We start from the raw sequence: 22,014 nt of genomic DNA, 5'->3' as shown, positions 1-22,014 counted from the left end.
AATCAAGGACTATTTTCCTGGATACGGAGAGGATTCTGACGAAAAGAAAAGGGGGGATACCTCCCCATCATGCAATTCTGTGCCTGGTTTTGTGTGCATAAAGAGGCCTCAAACTCCAAACAACAGGCAGAGGGCGGGCAACCAAGACAAAGGTGGTTTTCCTTTGCTTTTCAGAAAGAGTGAAACTACATATAAAGAAGTAAAACCAGCCACTAAAAAGATATTCCAAGTTATGAACAATTTAAACAAGACATGAAAAAATCTTTGCCTCACAGCTTTAAAACATCCTGTGTAAGAACAATTACAAATGCTTATTAGCAAGAAGCTTTTCTAGAGGAATCATGGCCAGGCAGAGCAGCTCAAGGCTGCTCTGCCTACCACTCAGTGCTGACCACCAGATCTTTCTACAGAGAGAAGTAGTAGTAATCTTTCTACAAGAGAGAAGTGCTTACAAGTAATTCCTGTTGGTTCTTGAGTGACACCATGTGTCCTGCGGTAAGGCAGCTACCGGTTCCACAGGGAGGGGCTTGTGCTGCAGAGAGGGATGGCAGCGATGCCCCAGGCCCCAGCCCTGGCACTCCACAGCTGCTGCTTTTTCCCGGCAGGGAAGCAGTCAGGCATGGCTCACTGTCCACGCAAGGAGCTGGGAGCCTGTCTCCATGCACACACTCACCAGAACTCTTTCTGAATCTGCTGCTTTCTAGGGAGAAAGACAAACAGTGAGGGGTGAACCATAGGTCCTGCCAGACAACAGATGTATCTTCAAACTGAGCACATTTGCATATCAGCAGATGACCTTCTAACGAGAAGTATCTTGCTAACCACATCCCTGTGGGCTTGGCAGGCCCTGGGTGGAGGAGAAAGCCTTCAGAACAACATCTCACCTGTGTCAGCAGAGATGTATACCTCTTCCCAGGTATAATCACCCAGGTTCACAGGCTGCTTCAGCCAACAATCCTCTACTAACATTGCCAGAGTTGTGCGCTGCTCTGGAACAGGATGCAAAAGCCCAGCAATGAGATTCACGAGACCTGGGGAGAGACAGCAGTAAGAGGAATGGCTCAGTTTGTATTTTAGGCATACTGGGAATGCAAGACATGGTTTATATTCAAAGAATGCAGATTTTAATTACAAATCCTCCCCATTAATCTCTTGTGCAGTACTGTTCTACCACAGTCTTAGTCACATGTGCTCAGCTCTGGGAATGATCTGAGATTTCCAGGTTGTGAAAACAGAGAACCGAGTGCAGAGTTACGACACCGAGGAGGACAGAAGTAGAAGCAAATGCCACAGAGGCAACCCTGACTCACTGTTTCCAAGCCAAGTCTTGTTGTGCAGTCATCCCATGTTTGATCTGTGATTAAAGGTGCACTCAGGGTTCAGGAAAAGCTTCCAGAATTTACCAGTCAATTGCAGCACCCTGAAGCCTTATAACCATAGTGCTCCTAAGGACCCCAGATAACTTGTTGATGAAGATATCTTTAGTCTGACATGCAATTAGTTTTCTATACCTCCAACAGAAAACACAGCCAATGTATTTTTCCTGTGAGGTCAAGCCATACAATTAATTCAGAAATTATAAATTCATACATTATCATCCATCCCAAAAGTGACATGGCATGGATTGGCAATAGTTCAAATGACATAAAACTTACGTTAAGTTACACAAGTGCCATTACTGATCTTAAAGTTATCTGCTAGAGTGAACCTTCCCATCAGGCATTATTTGTTCTGGTTTTCTCAGGTATAAGCCTCACTGAAGCTTGGCAAACTGATAGGTTGAGTCATCATAATAAATGGGAGGCCTGGAATTTGAAACTAATAAAGGATACGGCAGATAACTGTATTCATTGTAGGCCTGAAGAACTGCAGAACTTACCCAAAAAGGATACCTTGGATAACTCAGCTTCAGTGAGCAGCCTTTAAAATCATTGCAGACCACATTTGGGAGCATTTTTCCAGTCTTCCCCTTTATTTCTGGGGAATAAATACTGCTTATGCTTCCCAAGAGATCTGCTCCTTTAAAAAAGCAAATGGGAAAAAATTCACCTTTTGACACAGGCTGAGGAGGATTCAGGACAGCTGCCATGGCCTCTTCCAGCTCACAGAACGGATTCTCTCCAAATACTAGGGTATAAAGGGTGACACCAAGGGACCACATCTCCAGCTCAGGGCCATGGTACCTATGCAGAGATAAATTTGCATAAACTCAGATTGCAAATACATAATTGTGTGCTAAAGAAAGTAAAAAGAAAAAGAGGCAGTTGATAGTCCTTATTTCCAATTTTTAACATAGAAAGTTTGTGAGAATTCTAATAAGGTTCTCAGGTGTTTTTGAGAAGTCTGTATTCTCCTTCTCCACGAAGGAAAACCAACCAAAGAATGGCCAACCAGTTTCAGTTGATGAGTGTGTATAAAATGCACCTAGACTTCCACATGCGTGAGCTCATGACAAGAGAACTTAAGCCTCCTCCTTCTTTACTATAAGCCAAAACTATCAAGTAAATATTCAAATGCAAGATCCGATGCTTCAGTGCAATCTCATTTGCCCCCTCTCACCCCTTTCAAAACAAAAGTTATTTGGAAATAAATATTAACTGTCTAGATTCCATCTGAGTAAAAGGGACAGTTTCTTCACACAGTAACAGGCTGAATTCCCAGGGCAGCGCTGCTTCATCTTCCATCTAGTTCCCAGCAGGGATTTCCTCTCCTTCTTACATAGCTTTTTTTCCCCCCAGCCTGTTAAGAGGAGCTGCCTGAAGGACCCATGAAAACAGCTGTGAAATGAGAGCAAGATAACATACTTGCACGTACAATTAATGTTTTCTACCCTGTGATGGTAAGGCTTCCCTCCAGGAGTGGGTAAGAGACTGCCAGTCTCCAGGTAAAGAGCACCCAGAGAAGGAAAGAATAGGGAAAAGACAGCTAAGATTTGGGCAGAGCACCCAAGGTAGCAGCAAGCTGCAAAGGAAGAACCCTTGAGTCCAGAGGAGCACAAAAATCAATGGGGTGGTGAACAATGATCAAACTGCAAAAATTCATACAGGGAAGCAAGTAGGAAAGAAGGAAACAGACGAGATGGGAGTGGGGGAAGTACAAAACAGACGTGGTAAGGGGCAGATGCTATACAGCAATACTTGCTTATACCACCTCTCTGTAAGACCAGCTTTTAGTAGAGATGCATCAGTGTGTTCATACACAGGTCTGAAGAGAAGGTTAGCAAGCTGATGTACGTATTATGAAAGATTAAGGAAAAAGGACACATTCAAGTCAGAACACAACTCATCCAGACTCTTCTACCAGTCTGGAAATTAAAATCGTAGGCTTGTTCTTGAACTTGGCTCTACAGTAGAACAGACATTAGTGCAAGGCTTTGCAAAACATCTGACCAGAATAAGAAAGCCTGTCAACAGACTTACTCAGAAACAACTTCGTATGTATTCAAGCCTTTACAAATAATTTCTGTCACCGCAGTGCCCTACTTATATGCATTCAAACCTTTACGAGTAATTTCTGTCACTGCAGTGCCCCAAATCTCACTGCCGTTTTCTGTAGTTAGATACTTTAGCAGAGTACCAATGGCAAAGCAGCTTGGCTTCTCTATTCCAGCCCTGCACACACATTTTTTTGGTGCGATGGACACAAAAATTACTTTTCAGAGGGTGACATACGGTTTGCCAGACAGCACTTCTGGTGAGCAGTATTCAATTGTTCCACAGAAGGTATAAAACAATTTGCTGGGTTCCAAGTAGGCAGCTGAACCAAAGTCCACTAATTTAATTGTGAAATCTTCAGCAATGACAATGTTTTCATCCTTGATATCTCTGTGAAGGATGTTTCTACAGTGGAGATACCCAACAGCTGATACAAGCTGAAAGAGGAGGAAAGAACTAGGTGTTACTACACAGAGGTGTCCTTCTGGATAATCTATATGGCATCACAGAGCTCCGATAGCCACATTTTGGCTTGTTTTGACACTATATAAACAAGATATAGATCCTAATTTTGGTAGCTGGAAATGAACTCGGGCATGCCTGTCAGCACTGCTGCAAGTGGGTGTTACAATGCTCTTGGGAGAGACTTAAAAAAAGCCTTTGCTTGCTTTTCTCTCACAAATGTGCAGGAAGATGACATGCTATAGTCACGATGTGCTTGCTTTTTTGGTTAGAAGCATCAGAGCTTACTGTTGCAATCCTGCGGGTTACTCTATTTTTTTATCCCAGCTTCATATGGAGGGTCCTTTGATTTTTCCAGAAGGATATTACTGTGTGCCTCCAACACTGCAGGATGACAAAGCATTTAAGAGTGAAGTTTGGTATAAATAATATAGTCACTCCTAAATTCCATTCTTCTTCCTGCATGATTCATGCTGTAGTGCTATAATTAAGAATAGCATCAGAATTATATCACCTTGGAGACAATCGTGATCCCTACCACAATACATTGGAGCAAGAAAAGCAGATGGCTGAAGGAGAAAAGTTTCTATTTATAATACAAAGCTCCCTCTTGTCGTGGTTTGGCCCCAGCCAGCAACTAAGCACCACGCAGCCGCTCGCTCACTCCCTCTGCCCCAATGGGATGGGGGAGAGAATCGGAGGAGTAAGAGTGAGAAACACTCCTGGGTTGAGATAAGAACAGTTTAATAATTGAAATAAAGTAAAATAGTAATGATAATAGTAACAATATAATAATAATAATATACAAAGCAAGTGATGCACAATGCAATTGCTCACCACCTGCTGACCGATACCCAGACAGTTCCCGAGCAGCAATCGCTGCTCCCCGGCCAACCCCCCCCAGTTTATATACTGAGCATGATGTCATATGGTATGGAATAGCCCTTTGGTCAGTTTAGATCAACTATTCTGGCTGTGCCCCCTCCCAGTTTCTTGTGCACCTGGCAGAGCATGGGAAACTGAAAAGTCCTTGACTAGCATAAGCAGTACTTAGCAACAACTAAAACATCAGCGTGTTATCAACATTCTTCTCATTTGAAATCCATCTTCTCATTTGAAATCCAAAACACAGCACTATGCTTGCTACTAGGAAGAAAATTAACTCTATCCCAGCCAAAACCAGGACACCTCTTCAGAGAAATACTGCACAGCTCTGAAGTAACAAAGCACCCTTACAAACTCAGGGTTCGTTTAGGAAAAGGGCTTATCTGTCAGAAGTCTAAAGGGACCGTAGACTGCAATTTGTGAATGGATGCTGCACAGCAGATACAAAGAAGGTGCAACACCTTGGCTACCATCTTCCATCAGCACGCCAGGTGAGGGGAGGGTGGACACAGCAGTGAGTTACCACGTGCAAAGTAATTCCTGAATACCTTAGAACAAGGAATTTACTCCAAAACACATGAGGGGGAATTACTTGGGGACTGCTGTTGTGGTTAACCCAATGAACAAAGGACAATTCAACTCTCAGGCAAGCTCCTGATTCACAATAAACTACCTTGAGTTATTTTACGTTATGCCATGTTAAAATCAAAGCTAATTTCTTGATTCTAAATTCCTTAAAAAGAAGGGAGCCCTTTACCCCAATAAGCAGTCAAAACCAAGCACTGATCTAAGTGAAAGCTTTAGTGAGGCTTTAGTGAGGCTTGGGGCAACTTTCATGCACTTTCCTCCTCCCACAGAGGAAATGTGACTGCTACGTGAATGGGCACCTTGGTGACAGGGGGTATGTGCTGCTACAATCACAGCCAAGAGGCAATGGCTCTATAGCAAATCCTCCTATGAAGTAAGGTCCTATAAAGGTTTCTTTGGTACCGGTTTCTAAGTAAACCTTAAAAAGGTTTCTGCAGGTAGCATTTCAGTTAGCTAGAAATCAGCCCTACAGAATAACGAGGAAAAGTTCTGCAGGTATTGAGCATGACTCCAATTCAGCATGCTTGCTTATTAGCCAGTAAATCTTTTGAGTGAAACAGGGCCCTGGTTCTTATATTAACCAAATCTTACCTGCATGTAGCAACTGCACATTCCCAGCTCTCACCTGTCTGAATATGTAACTTGCTAATGGCTCATCCAAGTTGGGCTGATTATCAATGAATGTAAAGAGATCCAGACCAGACCCATGCTTCTCCATCACCAGCTGGAAGAAGTGTTCATTTTCAAATACATCCAACACCTATAAATAACAGACTTTTAAAATCATGTGCTTCATCCTCAAACTGCTTGTTTGTTTTTTTTTTTAAAAAAACAAACACTGCTCTCCTCTTGGAGATTTAATCAACATGTATTATAATCTTTGAAGTCTCATTTCACTGAGCACAAATGTTTCTTGAAAAGAGAGCATAATTAAAACTGAGAGCAGAATTAAAACCAGGAGGAATTCTCTTTCTGGGGCAGGAGGCGTGGGGGGGAACAAAACCAACAACCCCAAAACAAAAAACAGGAATCAAGATGTGCATCCAGATTATTTACTGAACTAGTACACGTTCAGATGTGACATCACACTTCCAAGATATGCATCCTGTTGTCTTGAAATAACGTACAGGCTTTTTTTCCTGTTAAGCGTCACACCTTCAGATCTATGTTTACATCAATTGTTCGGGGTAAAAGTGTCACAACAAGCGATAGTCTGCTGTAACAACCCTCCAAAACAAAGCAGGATAGGTAGGTTCCTTTCTTGCCTGAAAAGGTAGATTTAATACAGGGAACTTCCTCACTCCTGAAGAAGAAGGGACACAAGACACCAAGTGTTCAAAGGAACCATCTGATGCAGTTCAAAACTGCATTCACTCTGAGTTCACTGTACCTTAATGATACTGGGGTGCTCCAGCTTCAACAGGATTGCAATTTCTTGAGTAACTCTCCCCAGATCAGGATCATTTACCCAGCAGTCCTCAAGCACTCTCTCCTTCCAGATGAACTTTACGACAACCTACACAGACAACAGCATTCAGCATCACCTGCAAAAGTATGGCTCTAAGTGTTTGGTAAGTTAATTTCCAGGAAAAACATTAGTGAATCATATTACTAGAAGGACAGAAGTAACCCAATGTGCATTGCTTACAGTACCTTTAAACATATTGAAACTGATTTAGTCCTAGAAGCCAAATGATGCACAGAAATGGAATATATTTATTTTCTTTTTATTGATGCTCTGAATTCCAAAAGCTTTGACAGGCCAGCTCTCCTATCAACCCAGCTACAGCAGTGGTGACTTCTGGCATAGGGTACAGTGGAGGGAAATGAGCACTTGACATCCATGCACAGAAACACCAGATCTTGCCTCTCAACACCCAAAATATTTCTGCTGATGAAGAGGAGGGTCCCACAATAACATCAATATGTCTATTCCATATTCTTGAGTCTTGGCAGAATAAAGACTTTGAAGTCTGTCATTCTCTTTAGTAACAGAAGACTAAAACCTGTAATTCTGCTAAGCTTAACATATACTTCTTTCAACAGGTTAAATCAACTACATGGTCAGTCTCATTCTGTGCCTTTTGTCTTAGGTAACAGTTCATATACTACATCAATGCCAACATTTTGCTGTCCTGTTTCCATGAGGTTAGTGATTTCAGATTTCTGTTTAAACAAAGGAAAACCCCAGACTACCAAATAGCAGCTTTTAATAGTGTAGTGTTGACACAATATGAACACTCTAACTTTTCAGTTTTCATCCTAAATAATTATTGCAATGAGATCTAAAAGAAATATTTAACCTCCTGGTGATCTTTCTTGCCCCTGGCAGTCCAGACAAAGCCAAAAGATCCTTTGCCAATAGGACTGAGAGTGTTGTAATTTTTTGCATATTCTCCCTCACATGCCCGTAATCCTTCAAGCTCTTCAGCTCTTTGGGAATTCTCAAAAAGTGAAGATCTGATGGCCTAGGTACAGATAAAAAAAAAAAGCAAGAAAAAAAATGAGCAAGCCACAGAAGCATGTTTATAAAATGAAGTAAATACGGAAAAGAAAGTATACAACTGCAAAAATAGCTAAAAGGAGTGATCTTTGGTTTTGATAGCAAGAACTGTATGTTGATGTAATCATCACCATATGAGACAAGTCAAGTCAACAGTCAGCTCTCAGCAGCTACAAATACTGCTTAATTCAGAGAAAGATAAAGAAAACAGAGGCATATACACCTTAGATGCTCACACAAAATTCTCTGTGCAGGTAGGAAAATGAATTCATTGTGGTCTATCACCAAATGATAATTTTATTTGATGAATAAAGAGTAGGTTACATTCAATGTTGTAATTTTTCCAGGTAAGTGTATTCTAGATGGACAAAACTAAAAAGGTGCTGCATTAAGCCCTGTCTATAAATTTGGCGATTTCTGTTTGCCTCAGTAACCTAAAAAGAGTTAGTGTATAAAAGATATTAAATTACCAGTGTTTACCAAACTATCTGGTAAGATAGCATTTTAGTTCTGCAGACTGGTCTCTTAGCAGACACGAAGAGCAAACAAGTTCAAGGCATACCCTCCTAAATTTTAACACCCCAGTAAAATCCCTACTAAAGAAACATCACACGCCTTCCTACCAAGGCCTACAACACCGCATGAGAAATTAAACACACCAGAAGTTTTTCTTGCTTGCAAGAAAGAGCTTGGGGTTGTTTGTATCAGTGATTATTAGGTTTCTCCACCAAAGATGGCATCTAAAATGCATGAAAACAGAACATCTTTATGACATACAGAGTATTCCATACAGAGAGGAAACACAACAAATCTCACGGGAGCATTTGTTTTAAATAGTGAAATTTGGAGTTATACATGAAATGGTCAGAACTGCTTATATTTCAACATACATGTGCAGGTACATGGAAGATTATTTTCTAAAAGGAAAACAAGAGCCATCTTATTACTCAGCTCTCAAACGTCTCATAAAAAATATTCCAAATAGCAAGTTTTGCCAATAGCCAAGCTTTTCACTCAAATTATCTACTTGATCTCCCAGCTCACTGATTAAAGGTGAGGCAGGGGAGGGAAACTACATAGCTAATCTGCAGTACATTTCAATAAACAGCAGCTCCTTAGAGTTTCCTGTAGTTTGGAACTGTCACCACTATACATGTTACACGTGATATCTAAATATCTATGTACTTCTCCGTTAAGGTCATCAGAAAATCCAGCTACATAAAGATGTAGGGAATGCATAGATTTATTCAAGGGATCTAGAAGGACACCATTACCTATTTCAATTGATCAAAGATACGATTTTCCTCTATAGCCTTGGTCAAAGTACTGTTGGTTTTACATCCCACTACTAACTAAAAAGCATGCCTGAGCAGTTCTTTGTTCAGGTTTTATGGCATTGACATGTACCTACTGTTCAGCTATGCAGTATTAGCTTCCTGTATACCATCCCAAATGCAGCATCTCAGGAGGCAGCTAAAAGCTGCAGTTTTCTTTTGCTGACACAAGTCAGTCAATGAAAGTTTTCAGCCTAGTATTTCCTTTTTTCATCATGTTTACATTGATTTAAAAATTAATCTCACCACACTGGTGCAAACCTCTTTTGTAGATGAACTTAAACCAGCGTAAGGACAAGTTTAAAATTAGGTGCTTTCATTGTTCAGACTGGAAAGGTAACTACACCAAGCCAAACACACACTACCAGAAATGTTACAAAATAGCAACTGTCCTTTTTACAGGAAAGAAACATTTCTTTTGACATAAAAATAGGGAAACAAAAGAAACAGCCATAACCGCCCACCACCTCATGACATTATTTTAATTTGAAAAACTTTTTGACTTTAGCTTCAGCTTAACAGTCAAACAAGGAGAGAAATGCTCAATATTATACAATGGTAGAATTTCTTACATCTCCAAGACTATGTGTAGAAAGGTCTGCAATAGACTGGGCAGAGCTTGTTAGACTGGAGAACAAAAGCTGAGTCTTTGCTACAGCTTCTTTCTGGCTCTGTAGAAGGTCTTTCACCACCCAGACACAGAAAAGTATGGCAGGGTCCTGCAGTTCTACACGTTTCACTTCAAAGTCTATACCTGTAGAAACAGGTGAGGAAGTTAAATAAGAATATTTCTGACTATTCAGTCTGGATTAGTTTCTTAGTAACTTTGTATTTTATACCACCTGCTTTTCCAATACCCTCTGAGTAGACTTAAATACCATTTTTTTTTCTAGATGCTAGAGCTTCTTCATTCCTCTCCACTGTGAGCTTCTAACCAGAATTGTCTGCCTTCTGCAAAAATGTGGGTGAAAAAGAGCATCCCGATAAGAGTTTTGGGAAGGGGAGAAATAGGTTTAACTTACATAATTGTGAACCATCTCTGTGACAGCAATTCCCGGTGTAACTGCCTTCCAGAATCTCCACGATCAAAGGAGCTGCTGGATTCAGCATTCCTTCTTGTTTCACTGAGGTTGATGTTACTTTTATCTCCATATTGTGCTGCCCATGCAACTGACGGTCTTCTTCAGGACTATCTTTGCTCTTCAGTAGCTTTCTGTTGACATTGTCCCCTGCAGTCTCTGCAAGAGTTTCAGGCTTCTCAAGAAATGCTTTGGAGGATTCTTCAGAGTTTTCTAAATGCCTTCGGGAGGCCAGCCACCCAGAACCATCTTCTATAGCAACACCATTCAGCAGCTGCTTTTCTTGCCCAGTTGAAAAGGCACTATTTTTCTGAGTTAGCATATTGCCTACAGCTGAGTCCACTGCATTAGAGGAGGATGCTCCTGCAAGAGCTGCAGTAATACCTGAACAATTGTCCGAGTTCCCCTTGACACCAGTGTTCAGACCCAGTACCTCACACCCAGAGAAAATATGGTTCAGCTCAATGTCTGATTCTTTAACATCTTCAGAGGTTGCGGCAACTCCTGGTGCAGAAGCACTGTAACCCATTTTATTTCCAGAGCAAACATTGCAGATAGCTTTTCTTCCATTTGCAAAGAAGGATGAAGCATCACTTAGCAGGCAGTTTTCAATGATAACGTGCTTAAGACTGGAATGTTTTGCATCACACATCAAGATTGGTTTTGACAACTGCCCTGTAACCATGTGGCTTTGAAAGTCTTGTCTGCAGGCCAGTGTTGTCCCAGACCATGGCTCATCTATTGTTGGTGTTCCAGGTGAGTTACAAGTAACATCAGAAGGCAGCTTAATTGGGCCATAGGATGCAGTATCTAGATTGTCTTGTAGCCTAGAACAAACAGGGGACCAGGCAACATGTACTGAAGAAGCTTGTCCCCTGGCATCAGTGGAATGCTGATGCCTCAGCATTTCATATGGTAACCTACAGATCTGCTGACAATTTCCTTCCTTGAGGTCTTGATGATGAACTTGTAATTGGTTAGGCAAGATACTAGTCTCATTGGCATTTTGAGTCTCAGGTGCACCAGATACTGCACTATCACCATTTCTTACTGGAATCTTCATGTTCTGACCTAAATCCAACTGTTCTGAATCAAATGACATAGGAGAGAGCCCTGCAGAGAGCATCTTTTGAGAATTATTTGATCCTGCAGTTTCCACTGTTCTACACTGTTCCACTGCTCTGATTCTGTCAAGCCAGATTTCAGGGTCAGGCTCTCTATGGTGGGCTGACAGTCCATCAGTAGCAATGCTGTCTTCACTGCAAGGGATCAGAGTTATTAGTGATATCATGATGACAAAAGAATGAGAAAAGCATCATACTGTATACTACCCACTCTTCCGTTACTATGGTCACTATTCAAAACCTGCACCAATTATTTTATTTTTAAGTTTAAAAGAAAAAGGCAGAAAGCTGTTGGCACAGGCATCCAAAATCCTAACAAATTCCATCTTGACCGAAGAAGAGCAGGTACATGCAAATGGCAGTCTTTCCCTATGGATTACTTCCTTCTCTAGCTTAATTTCTAAATATATATCAGATCATTTACCACAACAAAAAGCCAATTGGCAGGACACATGGCAGGACACTTCCAGTCCTGAGAACAGAAGATCCCTTGTCTGTCCAACAGAAGCTGGATGTCCCCATCCATCAATTTAACCATGGTTCACTGAAGCCCATAGCACAACGTATTTTACAAACATTTCCATTAGTAAAAATGCAGAGTAGAGAGACAATCCATGCAGCAGAGCACTTACAATCCAAGTATGAGGTGAGAGACATAATCCCAGGAGAGCACAAGGAAAAAAAATGAGACTATCAGTCTTTTCAAAAAGCAGCAAGAACTGTGCTGTAATAGTCTACATACTAAAAAGGGCAGTAAATATTTTCTGAGGGTTAGAATTGTTAATGTGGAAAGCTTAAAATTTGACTTAAGATTAACCATGTGCATCATATAGGTACTTGTGCAGAATGTCTAACCTTGTAACAGGAAAAAGACCTGGAAAGGTACAATAAAAATGGCTGGACATCAGTATCACAGTACCCTGTTTTAATGGAGGACTGACAGTTACACCGAGCAAAATTCACATTTTGAATTCATTCCAGGTAACCTGGCTTCAGTGCAACACCAGCTGGTGGATACCATGGAAGGAGATAAACATCCACTGCTTCTGATCTAGCAAAGATAGAGCCTAATTACCTTCCCTAGCCTGGGTGAAGCATTTGGTCCCCTTTAGAAATGGAACTCCTGTAACTTTTCAATTGTAGTTTGTACAGATCTAAACAAAAATCTAAGGCAGGCAAAACTCCACCTGTCTTGCAAATAGTGCCCAGATTCTAAAGAGAGCAAAGTGTGGAAGGCTCTTGTTACACCTTCCCACAAACATCACAGATGTGAAGAAACAGTTTTTGCTGGTGATTGCCACCACGGCTCTTCATTTTTCAAAGTGAATATGCAGTCCATGAAATGCCTACCTATTAGAGGATGTGGATACCACTTCAGGAGGTGAGGGAGTAAAAAATAAACTGGTCACATTCTTTTGTTTAGTCTCATCATGTATTAATTTGTTGTCTTTTTGTCTTCTTTCCAATTTCTGCTCTTCATCTCTTGACAGAAGGCTTGCTGAAGATGCAGCCAAGAAGCTGCTGTCTGTACCAAACAAGAAACAAAGCCATACCAACTTAACCTTTTATGTTTAGGCTTTGGAGACTACAGTGATTAAAAACAATCTTGGAACTGCCTTGGTCTGTCTCATCCCTAAGGAATTAAGTATAAGAGACTTGATTAAGGCAAAGCGGTCCAAATATGAGCACTCCACTCTACTTTGGCCTGAGAAGTCATCACATGCAGGAATCTAAATGTTTCAGGGCTGCTAAAATTTACCTTCCTATCAAAGCTCTTGGACAGGTATTAGCCTCGTGAGTTAGCTGCTTGGATTGAAGTTCAGAGACCTAAAAAAAGGCCAGCGACCATACAGAGACTGGAAATAATGTGATCAGATAAAGTGATCATACAAATAGCAGTAGCAAAAAAAGCCCAAAACACACATACACTCCCCATTCCAAACACTTAAAATGAAAAGGTTTAGACTGCATTTATATAACTCACTGAAATTGCAAGACAAAAAAGTATACAGCCTAAACATTTTTAAGAGAAAGAATAAGACAAAAACTTCTTTCCTTCCCTAGTGACAACAGTTCAAAAGAGAAAAACACGAGTTTGTAAGATGAAGTAAACCAAGTATTGTTAATGAGTGAACAAATCTAGATTCGAATCTAGAACAATCCTTCCATTTAGTAAAGGCTGAGTGCCAATAATGCTTTCTCACTGAAGAACTGAATTACTCCTAGATTAGAGGCATCACTTCATCAAAGAATTACTTAAGAAATTGCACACTGTCTACTAACTCTTCTTTGTTCCAGTAGCGTGCATTGGTTTCAATGCAGATGTGCATTTTGAAGCAAAGAAAAAAGAAAAAGAAAACAGAAGAAGAAAACCAGAAGGAGACAAAACCAGCATAAAAGATCTCTTGCGATACGGATGAAAGTATGCACTTGCTTGTGTTCTCTGTTTTGGGCAGAGCTAGCTGGAAAGACAGATTTGGAGACATGAGGCTTCCTTGCTTCTGTTTATTCCTGTTGTGTTCAGAGACATATAATTTTGATAAAGTCTTTGTAAATGCAGCGAACTGCATCAGCAGAATATGTGATGCCTTCTAACTGAAACACCACAGCAACATAACATTGAATATTAGCTAACAATATGAGCCAATTCAGAAGAATATTAGAATTTTCCCTTAAAATATTTGTCCTAAGTATCTACAGCTCTCCTGCCATACTGTCACAAAAATTATATTTTACACATCTTAAAATACTCAGAGATCCTAACAGGGGAGGGAGGGAAAGGGAAGTGCTTGTTAAGTATAAAGCATTCTCTATTAACAATGTAATTTCCAACTTGGATATTCAGTTTCATCTTCTTAGCAACACAGAGAGAAGCACAACCTTAGATGAGCAATTCTGTTTACTTTAGGTTATAGTGGAAATCCAATTTAAAAACTGCATGGAGGTATATTGCTTTTACAAAGCACCTTCCCATATTCATAGGCAAATCTCTTGTCTCTATTCATTTTACCTTTGTTCCAGCAGCCAGAGCCAGTTGTATGGCAGGCAGTAACATCTTCAAAGATACACTCACTCTCTGTCCCTGTGGAGTCATCAAGAGGAAGTGATGGCAAAGAACAGTCACTGCTTCTCTCCATGTTGTTATAGAAACCAGGGATCAGGAACGTAATGTTCTAAAACACAGGACAAAACCTTATAAAGCTAAGCTGACTCTCACAGGCTGGGGGCAAATGCTAACAATCCATGTTTGTGGACCTGATTCTAATGAATAGCCAGGCAAAAGTGATCCACATGACTGATGGAGAACATATACTTGAAATCCATACTAGCTCAACACTGCAAGACAGCAATTACAGCAATTACATCCTACAACTTGCTTGCCGAACACATGGAACACAGAGGTTTTGGGACAGACAGAAATGAGTTTGTAAAGACGACTTTACAATTCCAGTGGATATGCTGCCAGACACAGCAGTCTTTTGGGAGGGATTAAAACTCCTACCTTACCTTTCCCAACAGTTCTTTCTTCTCATAGCCAAAGAGCATTAAAGCAAAACTATCCTTGATGCCACAGATGGTTCCATCTGACTGGACAGTAATAAGACCACTGACGGTGGAGAAAACCACAACTGTAGCAGAGTAATGATATCCTGTGAAAGAGCCGCCTTTTTCTGTCTGTGGAACACCATCTTTCTGCACTGCTGCTTGGTCCTCCTCCAGAAGGCTTACTTGCAGCTTTAAACTGAGAGGAAACATGTTATCCTCTCTGGATCGGCCTACAGCTTGCTGGATCCTGAGGTTCTAAATTAAAGCAAAAAGAAAAAAAAAAAAAAAACGAACACAAAAAAACCCAGAAAACCTCTAACCAACCAAATGTTTTGGTTTTATTGCAGTATTGATATAAAATTATACAGGAATGTTCTCAGGAAAGAGAAGCAGGGAAAGAAAAATTAACCAAACCTGTGAATATCAAAATTAACAAAGTCTGGTTTTCTAAGGATTTGGAATCCAGTGTTGAACTCCTGTATGAATATCCGGATGAAGAAGACCAGGAAAGTCCATGCTGCAGCTTTTCAGCAAATGAGGCATTAATAAGGCCTCTTTCAACTATCTAGCTGCCCATTTTCATGGCATTTGCAAGATCTGGATATTCTTTAGACTTTCACTCCTCAGACAGACACAACTGAAACTGGCTAAAGAATTCAAAGGAATTTTAGGGAGCTGACAGAGACAGCAAGGTTTCTAAAAATCCAGGATTGGAGAAAAGGGTCTTTCACCAGGACAGATTCCACAGTGAGAGACTGGGACTTGATCTTGTTCCTAGTTAAGAAATACTCAGACAGCAGCTCCATAAATAAGCAGCATACCCTTTTTCAGGGGACTTAACGCTTCTCTCTGAAAAGGCCTTCTACTGTTACATAAGGAGGGCAAAGAGTGCGCACCTATGTTCCAAATGGGGAGGGTATGGAAAAATGTGGTTGGTGCTTATACTATACCTTTGGGATTTTTTTGCCTAGAGGAGGGATCTTGACAGAAGGAATCAGGTCCGTTATGTGGAGCCCAACTACTTCTTCCAATGTTGGGTAGCCATGGAGATGGGCAAAAAGGAGGTCACATGAGGTCATCTCTCCCTTGGGAAGAAAATTTACAGGACTATTTTAATTTTAGCATTTTAGCCACAGTCCCCTCAATCCTTTAACAACAGTTTCTGCAAATATCTAACCAAATGGCAGGAAGTTTCATTCTGCAGTCTCTTTGTGGATACAACTACCTCAGTGAAAGCAGACATCATGCAATACTTCTCTGACATTATCATGCAGCGAGCTTGCCCTTTGCCATAGGGGAGAAGCAGGGGAGTCCAATGCTCCCCACAGAACTTTTCCTCAGCAAGCTGATCCCTTCACAAGGGCATCCCTGCCATGCATAACCAACCCCCTGCCAAACCACCACTGCCCAAGTCTAACATGTCCCCCGGGGGACACACAGTGTATTTTAATGTGACTTGTTGAATACATCAAGGTGAGCCACATGGGAGATACATGCACAGGTCTGCATGTGCAATCCCGGTTTCAGGCTGTACTATATACACACTTCATGTTCACAAATAGTAATGTGCCTACTGGCTTTTAGACATGTTTCATTTGCACATAAACTCTCACAAACTGCAGTCTACTTTGATCATTAGGAAAACACTCACGTCAACCCTGAAGGAAACAGCAGCTGAAAGTCTTTCCACTGGTTCCAGCACAACCACACAACACTGGTTGTCCTCGCTTCGTATTTGCCTCAGCCAGACCAAGACAGGGATCTTCTCTTTCAGACGGCCTATAACATCCACCTTTCCACAGGATTCAGAGGTGTAGTCATAATTTACTAAGACTGTGGTTACTTAGCAAGAATTTCAAACAAGAATAAGATATTGAGCCAAGATATCTCACCATCACTGTTAGAAAAACGTTGTTTCTTGACTACTTACTAGTTTTTTATTGGAAGAAATAGTTTTAATATAGAGATGAAAAGGTTTGCAAATAATTCACTGATTACACACAAAATGTCGTAATTGATTTTTTATCTTCTCTCCCAGCCTCAAGAAGACTAACAGCATTTCCTTCAGCATAATAAATGTGCCAATCTAATACCTTGCATTCAAGAGAACTGCCTTATGTAAGAGATGTCCCATGGTACTAACGAATACTCCACATTAGTAACATAGTTTTTACTTTAAGCTGCAAAAATAGCAGATTAATTTCTTATGGGAGGACAGTCTTCTCAAATCAGAAAATGTTTATTTATCTTATAACCTGCAGTGTTCATATCAAGCCTTTTATCATTTTTATGTGGTCTTGACAGAATGGGTTTATGAATTACACAGTGACTCCTATAAAGTAGTTGGAATGGCTGTAGCTTAGAATTAGTGCCTTTATCAGATATTTAATTTTAATTCTGGATTTCACTGAATGAAACTTAGGTATTTTTTTTCCCCATATTGAACTGAGGATTCAGGAAGATCAAGCTCTGAGATGCTGACAATTTCAGCACAAAAATAACACACCAGGAAGAATATGAGCTCATTTTCCAAGTATTTTCTAGAGACAGCTCACAACAGCAGCAAAAGAAAATAATTTTGAGACATTTCTCATGCAGTTCTTTTATAAACAACCCCAGTATGGGCAAAATATCAATTCCGCTCTTTTGCGCCAACTAGGGTATTTTGGCACAGACATTTCACAGTATTTGACTCACGTGGAACTTTATAATATGCATAATGCAATTTAAGGTAATTTTTAAAATATTTTAAAAGACCAGACAATTGGGAACTTTTCCAGAATAGGTTTTTCCATGTTAAGCAATCTATATGGATTTTTTTTTTTTTTTAAATCTAATGTCCTTTAAGTTCTGATTTGGTCAAATCATCATGACTATACATGTTGGCAGCTGCAAGGCTCTCACGGGTGGCTCCCACACCATCTTTTGCCTTTTGAATTCCCACATCTGCAAACTTTCAAACCAGAGTCCTACAAATGACATAATTGCCAAATGCCCACAAAGTTATATGTATCAGGAAATTATATTGAAAATGTCAAAAAAAAGCCCCAAAAAAACAAACCCCAAACCAAAGCCAACAAAAAAACTGTAAACGGTGGAGAATATTTGCTTGAACATTTCACGTACCACAGTTCCCGAAACCACCGATGAACATTCATCAGTTTCTATATACTCCTCATCCACAGCTTCCCATACCTCTTGACTGGATTTGGATATCAAACGGGACAGGTTTTGACCAATGACTTCCTGACTACTGCACCCAAGCAGCTTGCAGGCTTTGTCATTAGCCACTAGGATCTAGAAAAGCAGAAAAAAAACCCCAAAACACCAAAACAAAACAAAGAATAAAAGCTGTAAGTTTTGTTAATAGATCATCACCTCCTTAGGTTGTTGCTTTAATGTCTTATAATATCCCTTCCTCTTGGTGGAAATGGAGTGGTTCTTTTAAATTCTGAAATCTTCAAAAACAGTTCACTACATCTTCTTATTCTAGGACATCCCTTGCCCACACATCTTCTTGGTTAAGAGGGTTTGAGATACTGCTTTCCTTTTAGATTTCCTGCTTTCTTTTAACTGCCTACCCACTCCAGCCTCTTGTGTCGTTTAAATAATTACATCCACAGAGGCAACTACAAAGTTGTATTTGCAGGCAAAGCCTGAGCAGACCACAAAATTTTATCCACACCTGAAGGCATGCAGTAATCACACCAGTCATTGACATACTTAAGCCTGTGTTACAGACCAAGTCAGGGTTAAATGCCTTTAAGATGGGTAAGCCTGAACTGTTGGTTCAAGCTAAAAAAGGCACAGCTCTTTAAAGTTTTCAGTACTCAATTTTATATTAATGTTTACTCTTGGGACAGAAGCAGAGAAATTCTCTCCTTCCCAATACAAAAGGCATATTTACTGGATCAGATAAAGAGACCTCATGCCGCCCCAAACCTGTCCCAGGGTTGGCACTTAACAGACAGAAGGCTTGAAGCACATTCTGCTTTTTCTTCCCTCATGCCACATCACAGCTGCACTCTTCTTTATTCCCTTTTTCTGTTTGAAAAAAGACTCAAGAAATCCGTGTTTCTGATATTGTCTTGTATATTTTGCTAACTACAACCTGCAATGGAAATAAACGCATTGTCAGTCTTTAGAAGACTACTGAGCTTGAGCAGACTACAAAATGCCTTCATGATGCTCTGATTGTCCGGAGATACACATAAGAATAACAGGCATTTTAGCCTGTCTGATATCATACAGCCTATACGAAATACGGCCTGCTTAGTTTAGCAGTTGCTACTGCACATACCTCTGTTGTGTTGACATCCACAGTGAAGATGGCTTTGTTTGGATTGCGTGCAGCAGTTGGGAGGCACTGGCTGGATTCCTCCATGGCGAGGGCATACAAAAAGGAGCAAGAAGCAGAACTTCCAGTGGAAATGGAGAGAGAGGCACAATCCTGCTGAGCCCAAAAGTTACGAGTTTTGCTGGTACAAATGTTATGAGCTGCCAGTGAAGACAAACAGTAAGAGCTCCATTTCTCCCCTGTGAGAAGATAAAGATTGGCTGTATAGCTATAATAGTCTACTACAGGAGTATTAGAGGAATGAATAAAAAAAAATTAGTTGTCAGCTGAAGCATCTGTCAAGTAATCCCCAAATATATGCATCTAGATTTTTTTTAAGAAATTACAAGAAAATAAAATCAATGAAATTAAAGAAAACAGAAACAATTCTAATAAACATATCTGTTTGATTCACAGCCACTGGTACAATTAAACTCAGTCCGTAGGCTAGAAAAAAATTGCCAACACCCATAAGATTCAACCAGACTGGTTAACTTTTATTTTTCACTTAACAGAGTTTAAAAGGTTTTGAAATCTCTCAAGTTAAAATTGAAACTGTTATTAAATATAATTACAATAAGTGTTCAAGCCCTTATTAAATATTGCATTAATCAGAAGCCAGTTAATTAACTATTCACAAGACAAGACACTGAAATATCTGTGCCCACGCTATTGTTTTACATTACACAATGCCAAGTGATTCTACTAAAATTTTCAAAAGTTCTGCCTGTAAAAAACATTTCCCTGGAAAGTGGCATCAGCAGCCAAATGCCATGGCTCAACTCCCAAAACAGTGAGCAGCTTTGAAGGTTTAGCAGTACTGGAAGAAGCATTATGAACAACCCATCACAAGGACATCTCTGCATTTATGCACCGCATACAGTATTTAATATGCTCACCATGATAAAACAGGGAGACCCGTATCTGGATGCATTGTAAACTGCAAAGTTCTTCCCCTCCTAACAGAATCCAGCATAACAACATCTTTCTCCCCGTTGGGAAATTTTTCATGTTTTAGATAATAACACAAGACAGCAGGGTGGTCCAATGGCAGCCAATCAAGTTTCCCCAGGGACAAGTACAAGTGCAGAGCACCTATCCAGCTACAAGTCCCCTGTAAACTCTCCCAGCCTGCAGTAATCTATGGCTCAGATGCTTATTGAACAAGTGCTTTCTGGCAGCTACTTATTGCTATCACCTCTAGGTTTGGGGGAGGGGAGGAGGAAGATCTGAAATCGTCTGAAACTCATCACCTTCACTGATGACATGTGAACTCAATCTCAAAACACTGCACTCACCAGACAGAGATGTTCTAAGCCGGCAGAGTTCAAAGAGCTGACTTTTCCTGCTCTTGTTAGCCCAGGGGTAGGATCTACTTAGCTTATCAGAGTCATTCAAGTGAGCAAGGACTAAGCCTACTGGTGAAGGCAGAAGGTCCCCTTCAGAGGGGCTATAAGCCTCGGCTGCCATGATCACGGTCTGGTTGCCACGCCACACCTAGGGAGCCACCATCTGTAACAGAAACATAAGAAATTCAGTCAGCCTTACAGTCAGGCACTAACACTCAGGACGCTGGCAGGTGACGATGCCTTCTAACCCAAAGCACAGTCCTGTAAGCTATGGCAAGACTGCCGCTCATTGTTGCATGTCCTGATCAACATTTGGTCTGTGTTGTCAACACAAAGGTGACTCTGTTGACTATTATCCAGCCCAGGCAGGATAGGATACCTGTGATCAACAGGATGCCTCCACCGTATTTCTGTAAGAGCTACTGAGCACCCAGCCAGCACTCTCTCCCTATTCCTCCTCGTTTTAAAAGCAAAACCTTTGGTAATTTGGGACGTAGTTCCTAGTTTTGAGTCTGCAAGTATGGCACAGTCTCCCTCCCATCCAGGATGCCGCCCGCACCGCCCACCCTCCCGCGGCTGCAGCCCCAGCCCGTCGGCCGGCAGTGAGGGCCCGCCCCAGCCCGAGCCCCAGCCCCACCAGGACGGCAACGGCCGCGGCCACTGCTCCTCAGGGCGGTCGCCACAGAACCGGCGGGCGCGAAGAAGTCGGGGACGGGACTCGGCGGCGGCGTCGCCCAATAAGCGAAGGCAGTGGGAGAGCGGCACAGAGGGGAGCCAATGGGACGCCGGCGCGGGAGGAGGCAAAACTGATCCGGAGTCAGGGAATTTGTGGGTCCCTCTGGCCTCTCCTTCCCTTGCCGTCGCCACGGCACACGATGCCCCGCTTCGAGCCGCCGACCCCAGGCAGCCCTGACCGACCTGCCCAGCGCTTCCAGCTCTGGGGGTGGAAGGCTGCAGGTGGAAGGCTCCTCCGCAGCATGACAACCATCCTCCGAAGAATTTGTAGGTGGAACGTCGAGGCCGGAAGCAGCTCGTAACGCCTCAGGCCCGAGGAGCTAGTGGGGAGGGAGCAGGTCCCCAGCCGCTACAGCGGCGCTCGGAGCTACGATCACGTCCCGCCGTGCCGGCAGGGAACTACAACTCCCAGAAGGCCGCGGTACGTACGTACGTACGTACGTGTGTACACACACACACACACACACACACACACGCGCGCGCGCGCGCGCGCACACACACCCCCCCCCCACACACACACACCCCCACCCACCCACCCACTCCCCCACACCCCCCCCCCGTTGCGCATGCGCGCGGGTGGCCGGCGGCCAGGGTGCTGCCCCGCCCCCTCGGCGGACCACCTGCAGAGGTGATTGGCTG

At 41.7% G+C, this 22,014-nt stretch overlaps 1 protein-coding gene across 1 annotated transcript; it reads right to left on the bottom strand.

Moving 5' to 3' along the window:
* Window positions 1–9: 9 nt before the first annotated feature.
* PASK (PAS domain containing serine/threonine kinase) lies at window positions 10–20,761 on the bottom strand. Its single transcript, XM_075716891.1, has 18 exons — window positions 20,590–20,761; window positions 19,256–19,491; window positions 18,082–18,252; window positions 16,607–16,747; window positions 15,906–16,040; window positions 14,917–15,210; window positions 14,420–14,582; window positions 12,760–12,934; window positions 10,229–11,544; window positions 9,779–9,960; window positions 7,673–7,837; window positions 6,760–6,885; window positions 5,995–6,129; window positions 3,672–3,871; window positions 2,050–2,183; window positions 885–1,031; window positions 674–700; window positions 10–17 (listed from the first exon to the last, which is right to left on the bottom strand). The coding sequence occupies exons 1-18, from the start codon at window positions 20,759–20,761 to the stop codon at window positions 10–12; spliced, it is 3,927 nt and encodes a 1,308-aa protein (XP_075573006.1).
* Between the last annotated feature and the right edge of the window lie 1,253 nt (window positions 20,762–22,014).

The sequence above is a fragment of the Pelecanus crispus genome, chromosome 9 (genome assembly GCF_030463565.1).
Source record: "Pelecanus crispus isolate bPelCri1 chromosome 9, bPelCri1.pri, whole genome shotgun sequence".
Taxonomy (NCBI): domain Eukaryota; kingdom Metazoa; phylum Chordata; class Aves; order Pelecaniformes; family Pelecanidae; genus Pelecanus; species Pelecanus crispus.
Note: the sequence above shows the minus strand (reverse complement) of the source record. Positions and strands in the feature narration are given on the sequence as shown.

Excerpts from the sequence above, each read along its gene's own strand:
- PASK (XM_075716891.1), bottom strand. The coding sequence starts at position 20,761 with ATGGCAGCCGAGGCTTATAGCCCCTCTGAAGGGGACCTTCTGCCTTCA. Across the intron at positions 18,253-19,255 it reads TGGATGTCAACACAACAGAG|ATCCTAGTGGCTAATGACAA; the intron begins GTATGTGCAGTA and ends CTGCTTTTCTAG. Across the intron at positions 6,130-6,759 it reads AGCACCCCAGTATCATTAAG|GTGTTGGATGTATTTGAAAA; the intron begins GTACAGTGAACT and ends TGTTATTTATAG.